The 10,968-nt window shown below is 29.9% G+C and overlaps 1 protein-coding gene across 1 annotated transcript in view; it reads left to right on the plus strand.

Moving 5' to 3' along the window:
- The window catches only part of LOC145334076 (uncharacterized), a 31,016-nt gene extending 20,550 nt beyond the window's left edge, over positions 1-10,466 (plus strand). The window contains exons 16-31 of the mRNA XM_080179362.1: positions 258-355; positions 795-869; positions 2,442-2,566; positions 2,855-2,946; positions 3,226-3,315; positions 3,628-3,725; positions 4,086-4,190; positions 4,375-4,432; positions 6,315-6,375; positions 6,460-6,557; positions 6,996-7,120; positions 7,400-7,487; positions 8,218-8,297; positions 9,097-9,151; positions 9,661-9,710; positions 10,200-10,466. Coding sequence (XP_080035488.1) covers positions 258-355; positions 795-869; positions 2,442-2,566; positions 2,855-2,946; positions 3,226-3,315; positions 3,628-3,725; positions 4,086-4,190; positions 4,375-4,432; positions 6,315-6,375; positions 6,460-6,557; positions 6,996-7,120; positions 7,400-7,487; positions 8,218-8,297; positions 9,097-9,151; positions 9,661-9,710; positions 10,200-10,323 — 1,422 coding nt within the window. The 3' untranslated portion in view covers positions 10,324-10,466. The remainder of the gene's footprint in view (positions 1-257; positions 356-794; positions 870-2,441; positions 2,567-2,854; positions 2,947-3,225; positions 3,316-3,627; positions 3,726-4,085; positions 4,191-4,374; positions 4,433-6,314; positions 6,376-6,459; positions 6,558-6,995; positions 7,121-7,399; positions 7,488-8,217; positions 8,298-9,096; positions 9,152-9,660; positions 9,711-10,199) is intronic.
- Positions 10,467-10,968: the final 502 nt, after the last annotated feature.

Here is a 10,968-nt window from a genome sequence, read left to right on the forward strand (position 1 = left end):
TAGTATTAATTAGCTTGGAAGTCTTCAAATGAATATGATTTTAATCCAAACAAAATATTTAAATTTGATACATGCAAACAAGCTATTTATATTATTAAGAAGTAAATATATTGTAATTTATAATTATTTGTAAGCTAGACATAATAATTCAAATGAAATATTTGTTTTGATATTTTGATTTGCGAAAAAAATGCATCAAGAACGTAATTTTTTGTGATTGAAGGGATATGTTGATTGAAATAAAATAAATATTCAAGAATGGTAACCAATCTCGGTGGGAGTTGAAACACCTTCAGTTTCCGACAACCTATGGATACCTGAAAGATGGAACTAATATGACATATCCTGTTGGAAGGTTAGAACATTTTTAAAGTAATTCTTCAAGGTTCTTAAATAATTCAGTAGACCGAGACTGAACTCAACTTTAAAAGTACATATGCAATTTACCAATAAAATTCTGTGTCGAAAAGTGGAATATATATATTGAAAATATTTTTTATCTATATTCTATCAAGTGAACATTTTTGAAACCCGAGGAATTGTAATTGAGCTCTGATTACTATTAGCCTATCTGCCAAAGTAAAACACACACACGCAACTTTACGATAAAGAACTATTTTAATTTTTTTTATAGCGCCTATACAAATTACGTCATACTGGCCTGCCATTGGCCAAAAAAATGTATACTAGCCTGCCGTTGGTAATTTAGTTTATATATTGGCCTATGATTGGTCCTTTGTACTGTAAGACGTCATTTTTTTATAGACACTCTTAATAGCTTCTTTTAAAATCAGATATGAATGGGATATGGTCGATGCTGAATGTTTCCACATTGCCGAGCCCAGGAAAACATTTCTTACTCTTACAAGGTATTTAGTTATTTACTCGTTTAACAATAGATTAGTCCAAATTAGAAAGGATATAATAAATGTCTTTTTCTTGGCGCAAAAACTTGTTAAATCCTCCTTAAAATTAAATTAAGAAGGCCTTCTTCCCCTTTTTTTTACCATATAATTTTTTCACACCTTCCTGTTAAAACGCTGTGCTCACCAATGCACTGCTTCACAGTAAAGCTATTCCATAATCAAGATGAACAGCAGCTAGGTGGTGATGTAAATAACTTACAAGTCACTGCACTCATATATCTCTTCTATCAAACACTAAATTTTAATATTAAAACTACTCTACGAGTCTTTACGTTAAGTTGTTTTCCGTTACAGGATAAAAAAACATGTATGAGGTTTTGTGATCTTAATACTCAAACTATGAATGCAATTGACTACTTAATAAAAAAACATACCACCCTAGCATATTTTAAAATAAGAGAGGGGGATGCTATCTATGAAAAATAATATCTTAGTGGTTTAGTGTGCATTAGGCAAAGTTAGGTTACGGATTGATAAGCCCTGCAGAATTAGGGACTTCCGTCGGTGTTGTCAATTAATGTCTGTTCATCTCTCAAAAATCATCAGTAACTATGAAAAGGGCGAAAGCACTCCACTTTAATTTCTTTTCAAATTCAACCCCCCCCCCCCCATTACTTTTTTTTTCTCCAAAAGAATCAAAGGTATAGTGAAGTAACAAAAGGCCTCGCAATTATTGGGTAAAATTGTCCTGTATACTCGAATTATTTAAAATATCACAAAAAATTGTAGATACCTAAAGAATAGATGAATAAATAATATTTTGTAAGAGTGTTTCAAATATTTGCATATTTTATAAGGTTTTAAACATCAAATATATTCTAGCTACATATTTTATAAAAATTTTACTCTAAAATTATATTTTTTATAGAGATGTATAAAAATACGTTAAATAGGCGTAAATGCGATTCAGTTGAATTTAAAGAAATGTTATTTTAAAATTTTGTTAACAAATTAATTTTATGTCATATTTTGTGACTTTAGCTACTTTGAATATTAGATATCCTTGTTACCTAATCAGAGTGATAACAGTAGTGCTTTTTTTTTAACTTGTTAGCCTGAAGATAGCCTATGAGGTCGGGATAAACCACAAGATGTTGTTTTGGTGCATCTCTAAACTAAACCTTGCTTAATTGCTGTTCATGATTATATCTATGTTCACGCGCACTTTAGACTACCAACACTTTTGTTGCACGACCTTAGACTAGATGTCCTAACCATGCACTTTTAAAATCTTTGGTCATGACGAGGTGTTGGGCCGAGATTCGAACCTATCACCTTCCAGACAAAGAGCGAGTTTCCTTCTTTGAACCTAAAAGGCGATAAAGATATTGATTGTTTTAGGGTTTTGTTCAGGTTTTATGTTATGATTGATATGGCTAAGCTACTTTAATGTAGAAAGTAAATCTGTGGTATTTTTAATCTTTGTCTGAGAGTTTCATAGACCTTTTTATATAAATTTTTTGAATAGTAATAACTTAACTACTATTTAACTTCCAATGTTTCTTGTTAATTAAGATGCAACCAAACTGAGTTTACCTGTGACAATGGGGCATGTGTACAGTTAGACAAGCGATGTGATATCAATATTGATTGTAATGATGGATCTGATGAACGAAACTGTTCAATTATTCTATTACCACGTAAGTATATTACTGTGTTTTTTTCATATGCTGTGTCCCTTACTAATTTTTTTTGGGAGAGGGGAGGGGGTGGCGTATGTTATACCTTAGGATTCCTTAATTCGACACAATAAATGTTTGGCATTGAAGATAGTTCTATAAATATAAATTTTGTTTCAAAACAAGATATAAGGAAAATTTGCCTTTACATTTTAAAATCCCACATGGTTGTACACCTCCCTGGCAAAATACTGTGCACGCTGATTGAAGATTAAATTTTTTATATTAAATTTAAATTTGTTTTTATAGCTGAATATGACTCCCAGTTACCACCCACTGGTGAAAAGGCACTGCAAGTTACTCTGGAACTAGAGGTTCTTGTGGATAAAGTTGAACTCAAGGCAGGAATTGACTGATTCTGCTCATACTCTTTGGTCGTTTTAGAGATCTTTCCTACAGAAATATTTCCTCAACTCCTTTCAGTAGCAAAAAAGATAATACGTTATGAGTTAGGTTAAGTTATTAGGCTAATTTCTTAGTTAGCATAGAATTTAATGTATATCTATGTAAGACCAAGGAAGACTAGAAAAGGAAATTTTGCCCATTGATGACAATTACTATTAAAAATAAATAAATGGGTATTTTCTAAAAGACTCAATCAATCCATTACTCATTGAAAGGACTTGCTCATTGGAATCAGTTTGAACACCAAGCTGGTCTGGAAGGATAAAAGAATCACTTTTCTAAATTTGAAGGACAATTTTTATCAGGTAATATACATGGAGGAAGGGGACATTGAACTGTAAACATATAATCTCTTTCATAGGCTTGACAACTAGTGATTATTTTAAAGTATTTTAATTGCTTGTTTTAAACTAGTAGAGAATAAAACTTTTCAACCAATAAAAGGGGTATTTTTGTTTATCATTCTTGGTGAATCAAAAAGTTTGGGTATAGTCCTTTTCACGACATTTAAACAGCTTATATTGCCTATAAAAATTATACATTACAAAATACCAATGATAGGCCAATACACATTTTACTATTGGTCAATTACAATGTATACTTAATATTTTGTTTAGAATTTGTTGAATGAAGAGGAGAAAGCAACAATTTGGAAGCCTAATGTATTTTTGGATAATGCTAAAACTGGTAGAACCACTGAGGAACCTTTTAGAAGGTAATTAAAAGTAAAAGATAGATTCTAAACATACATTTATTTGTTTTACGTCTCTCTGTTAATTTATTTATATCTGTCTGTGGATCTCACTAATCTCTTAACCGATATTGTTCTTCTTTATAGTAAAGCTTTGCATGCATTGGTCTTGGGAAGGTATGTAAAAAATTCTTGTCCTTTTAAAATTATGATTATAAGTGGAAGGCCTGCCCCCCCCCTTTTTTTTTCAAGTGTCCCTAGAGGCCTCTATAGGAGTTGCAGCTGGTATCTATAGTGAAGTATCTTTATGTATATTAAAATTTAAATAAGGTGGAGCCACTGGTTATTTCAAAAAGAGAAAGGTAAATAAAATATTTGATTAAGGATTGGAATAGAAAAGAATGGAACAGGAAAGTCATTTGATCCAACTCAAGCTGTGGAAGAATTTAGATACTCAGGACTATACAATTCATTGGTCATGTCTTCAAGGTAGTATATATTTTTGGTAAATCGCAATAGCGCAACAAATTTACAAAATTAAAAATAAATAAATTTGGCTTTCTGCGAATTAAGCCGACACTCTACAAGTATTAATGTTCGTTTGTTCTACCTTCTGATTTTAAAGCTTTGCTTTAGCGAAAAATGCTATCATTGTTAACATTTTATATTTTAGGTCATATGCAGAGTTCTTTTGTGAATTTGATCTTCATTACTTTCCCTTTGATACCCAGGTAAGATTCTTCCAACCAAATAAAATTAAATCAAGATATCTACGCATAGAAATATTGTTAATATAGATTTTTTATTTTATTTACTTTAATACGAAAGAAATTCATAAGTTATTCAGAGAAGCCGTTTTATCAATCTTCCCCCCAAATTTGTAGGTCTTTCATTTACCTATGGATTGGTTTAACACCTTCCCATACATACTCAGCTACCTTTTCCTCGATTTTATAAATTATAAATAAATATTTTTTGTATATTAGATTATATAACTTTTGCCTTAATTGTTATGCTTGTTTCAAAATAATTAATTTCCTATTCTTGCTTTTCTTTTAAAACGGGATTATGAAAACCAAATTAAATGAATTAATTTTAAAAATACAGACAAAAATTATATGATATTATCTTTTGACTTTGCGAGGCTTTGAAGAACACAAAAATCTAAGGGTTAATATCCACTAAAGAACAAAGGGAGAGGTAGGTTTCGGGTAAAATCCGTAAAGGTGTGTGTTTTAAGGCTTAAAAATAGTAGTAGAACGATAATATTCACTAAATATGTGTATTTCTTATTGAAAAGAACTATAGACAAATTTTTTTAAAAGTTAAAATAAATTTTTATTGTTCTACTACTGTTTTTAACTTATAACACATAACCTTTACGGATTTTACCCGAAACCTACCTCTCCCTTTGTTAATTTATGTCGGCAGATTTGCAAAATAGGCCTTCATAGTTGCTTCTGTAAATTTTCCCAATTATTAAACAGACTACTAGGACTAAATTAAGAAATGCTTTGCTTGCAAACTACAAATTTGCTATAATTTATATGCTTGAAAGGAGGATAGATATTACTTATTAAAAACAAGCATTAATTTTCTAGAATATATTGAGTTAATGATGATTATAATAAACAATTTATCATTCAAAACAAATATTCATACAGTTCAATACATTCACATGAACAACACTTAGAAGAACTAGCAGTTACGCCCCTAGAGAGCTCTATAGGTACTTGAAGAAAAGGGGAGGTGAGTCGAACCTCCACTTTTGATTTTAGTTTTTTTACGGGATGGCATTTATTTCTAGGGGCAATTTTCCCCAAAATAGTCAATATAATTTTCTGTACCTATAAAAAGCTTATTTTTAATGGAGAACTATGATAGTCCAGTGGTTATACAGTTCTTAAGCAACAGATACATACATACAAACAGATTTACATTCCCTTACTTTTATATAAGAATGTATAATCATCATATAGAACATCATATAGACTAGACACAATAAACATAATAAATGAAACATTTAATAAAATTGTTCTAAAGTACATTTATTTTAAGTACTGCAATTTAATAATATTTTTTGTCTGCTTGAAGAAAAGAAAGAAAGTTTAATTTAGAAAATTACGATTATTATTTTGATTTATTTTAATCACTAGCGGTTACGCCCCTAGAAGCCTCTAGGGGCCCTTAAGGTAAGAGGGAGAAAAGTCGACCTCATCCCATTTTAAATTAGAGTTTCAAAAGAGTACAAAAATATTTTTTGGGGGGGAGAGGGGTGAAGACACCCTCTCCAAAAATAGTTTAAAACCTTCCCAGGACCTATAAGAAGCTTCACTGTAAAGGAGAACAAAATCGGTTCAGCGGTACGCTTACTACTTTATATAATAGGATAAGTTACTAGCCTAAAACCATTATGTAACCAGTAGGGTATATAATATAGGTTGTAGTAAGTTCTAGGTAGCCCCGCAGGGTTAGGTCACTGTAGGTTTAGGACCCACAAAGTTAGAACCAACCACAGGGGTTAGGCATAGCAGATTGTTAATTGGGATCATAATAAGCTTAAGTGATACTTATGTCTAGTACTGGATAATATTCAATGTATATTTGATTCAGCGGTGTGTGATGCATTTCAAGATGCGGACAGCGACCAGTGATGTAGTTCAGCTTGTACCGGGTAAATCGTTTTTTAAGTAATAGGAAGTTATCTTATGAGTTTATTGCATAAAAAATAAATACATTACACATAATATTTAAATAGGTAACCTAACTTATGGTGGAAATAAGAAAATGGTGGAATTTTCCATAACAGACATTCAACTAATTGATGGACCAGCAGACGCTAAAAGATCAACAAAGGTAAATGTTATAGTTGCTGGAATCGACACTCCTCAAAAACTAAGAACTACATAGGCTGCTAGTGGCAGAACGGCTGAACTTATCTGTCTAAGAAGGCCAAGAAATAATCTGATAAGGTCGAGATCCAGTAAAGAACAAGGAACTCCTGGCTTAAGAACATATGCGTCAAATATTTGTTTTCAAAAAGTAACATCAAAAGGGTACAAGAGACAAATAAAAAATTTTTTTCTATTTGTAAAAGAAGTACTTTGCTTATTATCTATTTTTACAATTTAATATTTCTATTTCATTTATAGTCCTAAAATCATACATAAAATCGATAACAAAACTAGCAAAAAACTGCTTTTATCTAATCTTATTTTGTTTTTGTTCCTATTTTTTTTCCATAGGTTTATTTATAAACTTATTTCTATAGAATTGATATCTATTATATTTCAGACATTGGTGTTGGTGATAGAGAGAGATTTCTTCTTTTACATCACTCAATCTTTTCTGACGACATTTATTCTCGGGATGCTTGCATACTCTACCTTCTTCATCAATATTGATGATTTTAATGATAGGTTAGTTCAAGTTAATTATTGAAGAATAATAATAAGGGCGGCTTGGTCAATTCTAATATGCGTTAAAACTGCGACTAAAGGCGACTGCTGCTTAGATTACGACTGCCAAGTAAAGCATGTTTATTTATGAAAAAATGTTAAGCATCAATAAGATTTTGAAAGCAAATTACAACAAATATTGTAAATGTCATTTTTGAGAATTGATTTTAAATTTCTAATTTTACACATTCCTGTGACCTTTTTATTCATTCAATTTCAAATAGTTTATAATTTAATTAGGTTTATGGGATCTCTTACTGGTTTGCTTGTGTTGGCTACTTTGACTTCAGTTTATACTGAAGACCTTCCAAGAACTTCTTACTTTAAGGTAAAATTAAAATAAAGGATAACAGGATGATCAGAAAACCAACATTAATATAGACATACATAATCTTTAGACTTCATTATAGAAATGCTTCGCTTATAACATTATGCATTATGATAGTTATATTACATAATAAAAAAAACTAAAATTCATTATGTTAAAAGGGACATACGTTCTTTTTAGTATTGATTATTAGGTATTTGAATTGTAACTAACTGTTACTTACCATAATCATCCTGTTAAGTTTGAAATCATTCCTAAATCAACGATAAGAGCTATTCATTAAGAATAGACGGACGGACCCTAATCATAGTTAAACTTTGCTTTAAAAAATATCGTGATATATTTCAAATACCTTATGCGAGAAATTTAATAAATATTTTTCGAATTATTGAAAGTAAACGAAGTAGCGGGTTTCGTCGTATTTCACAGTAGCTTTAAATAAATTATTTTAGATTAGAAAAATGTTAACGAATACCCCGCAGGTTAAGAGCCCCCACAGGGGCTAGAAATAGAAGAAAAGCTACTGTGAAAATACGACGAAACTGTCGTTTTCTTTCCATTACTTTTTTTTTCTTTCATCCACTGAAAATCTTTCATTTTCAGATTGTATCAGATTTAATGTAATAATTTGATACTAAAAATTTAAAAAACCTAGAATCTATAGATATTACCAATTAGAAATAATCAAAACTAAAATTCTTTAAAATTTTGATTTGATTATTTGTTACAGGTTATTGATCTCTGGCTACAGTTCTTCGTCATCAGTACAGCTGTTAACATTACTGTACATATTGTTGTAGATTATCTTAGGTTAGTATCAATTTCAGAAAATAATTACCAATTTAGATAAAAAGAAAGAAAAAATAGCATCTATTCTAAATTGTTGTAAGTTTGTAAGTCCGTTCCATGGTCAAAGTAAATGTAAAGATTGTTTCAAAATTATTAGTAATAAAACTAGGAATACTTCTTCTAACAGTAGCAAAGCTGTTTGAAAATATTAGGAAGTAAGGAATAGTTATTTCTTTCATCGTATTATAAACGGCTTTCCGCGGATATAGAATGTAAAATTATAAGATTAAAACCATTTTTTTAGCCCCGAGGTGCCGAAGGCACGGGCTAAAAAAACTGGTTTTAATCTTATGATTGTACATTTTTATATTCGTAGAAAACTGGATATAATACGATGCTAGACATAGTTTTTTCGTATGGATGAGAACTGGTTCTTATCCACCGGATTCGAATAAATACGAGAATAGTTATTTCTCGTATCGTATTATAAACGGCTTTCCGCGGATATAGAATGTACAATTATAAGATTAAAAACCGGTTCCTATCCACCGGATTCGAATGAATACGAGAAAAGTAATTATCTTCACTTCTATTAAAGCTCAGGCTTCTCTTGAATACAAAATGAACGACAGAAGCTGTATAGAGTAGCTTCGCACCTAAAATATGTCTTATTATCTTGTAATAAATATGTTTTTTTTATGGTCTTATTTTTCAATAAATGGTTCTATACCTAGTGTATATTTTCTGATTCTGTTAAGTTCTAAGTTACCAAGATTATTTTCTTTTAATGATATTGAAAGTTAATGTATTTTTTTTTTAGAAAAAAGGAGGATAAGAAGGTTAAAGATAACAGGGATTCTTTTCCAACAATTAAGGTAAATTTATAAAGTTATTAACAAACAATAGACAAACAATAACAATAAGAACAGTAAAATAAGAAAAGTATTTGCCAATACAAAATTAACTTTAAAAAATTTGTCATTAAAACAGTTTTTGAGTTTTTTTTTATTGTTATTAAAGTTTTAAATTCGCCAATAAACAAATTACTTAAAGTTGTTTTAGTAAACATACTCTTTGGCATATGTGTGATATATCCAGCAATTCTTAAAGATGAAATAAATATAAAGAAGCCAAGAGAAAGAGTTTTCTCGTATTCATTCGAATCCGGTTGATAGGAACCGGTTCTCATCCATACGAAAAAACTATGTCTAGCATCGTATTATAACCAGCTTTCTACGAATATAAAAATGTATAATCATGAGATTAAAAATCTCATAGTTGTACATTCTATATCCGCGGAAAGCCGTTTATAATACGATGCGAGAAATAACTATTTCTAACATTTCACTAAAATATTATTATTTAATGTCTTTTTGACTTTCAGAAAGCGTTTGTTGAAGAAGGAGGTCAAAATAAGAAGACGCTGAAACCAAGGTATAATTTATTTTATAACTTGTCTATGCTGAAAAAAATATTGATTTTTTGTTTATAAAATATCCATTTTTGTAAAATAATTGAAAAAGAATGACAACATTTATAAAAAGTAAGCAGGACATAAAATATTTAAATTCCATGTGGTCAGCTTTATTTATTAAACACGTTAAGCTTCTAAAAACAATAAAAGAGTTGTTATGCCTGAAAAATACAGTCTTTTTACAGTAAACGCGCTAATTATACGAAAGCTTTAACCTTTTCCTCCTGTATAAATAAAGAAGTAGGAAGAATGTCTAAATCATCTAATATATTTACTTTTATTGATACTAGCGCTTCGTTCTTAGAGGCGTCTAGAGGCACTTGTGGAGGGGGGGGGGGGTTTAATTCGATATATCAATATTTTTTTAGATTTAAAAAGAAAAAGTTTAGTTGTGAGATCCTTCGATATAGACAGACAGTCAAATATCCTGTTACTTTATTACAATTTAGGAGCCGTGACATGTCTGCAAAGAAAGTGAATGAGATGTTTATCATCGGTTTCCCTATCGTCTTTGTCATCTTTATCCTCTTCATTATTGCCATCATTCTTACAAGACCTAAAGTCACTGTTTGAAATATGTTTGACGATTCTTTTTTCTCTAAAGCACTGACTAATAAGATATATAAGTTTTCCGGAATTTTAATGTTAGGGGGAGATTTGAAATCTGCATCAAATTTTAAGGATATTTTATAAAATTCGTTTTTTGTATAATTCTTTATCTAATCGCGGAAATGCATTTTAAGTTAATTAATTTTGACCAATAGGATAGGTGGATTTAAAACTACCTGCGCTCTAATTGGTTGAATGATGTACGCCATCCAATCAGAGCGCAGATTTTTTAATTCACCAATCACAGATGCCAAAATTAATTAACTTAAATTGCATTTCCGCTTTTAGATAAAGAATTATAGAAAAAACGAATTTTATAAAAAATCCTCAAAATTTGATGCAGATTTCAAATCTCCCCCTAACTTTAAAATTCCAGAAAACTTATATATCCTACTGACTAATCTTATTATATCCACATAAAATATAAACTAAAACAATGTATTATATGTTTAAAATAAAATTTGAATACTCTAAATTTTGCATATACTAATTTAAAATTTCTATGTTGAAACAGTACATATGATAATAAATTTTTGTACAAAAATTAGTTCATTTTCTTTCATTGTAATCAATATGTTAAAATTCATATTTTTTTTTAGTAAGATATGT

This window comes from Acartia tonsa, chromosome 2, assembly GCF_053477335.1.
Source record: "Acartia tonsa isolate MP-2025a chromosome 2, ASM5347733v1, whole genome shotgun sequence".
In the NCBI taxonomy this organism is placed as follows: Eukaryota; Metazoa; Arthropoda; class Copepoda; order Calanoida; family Acartiidae; genus Acartia; species Acartia tonsa.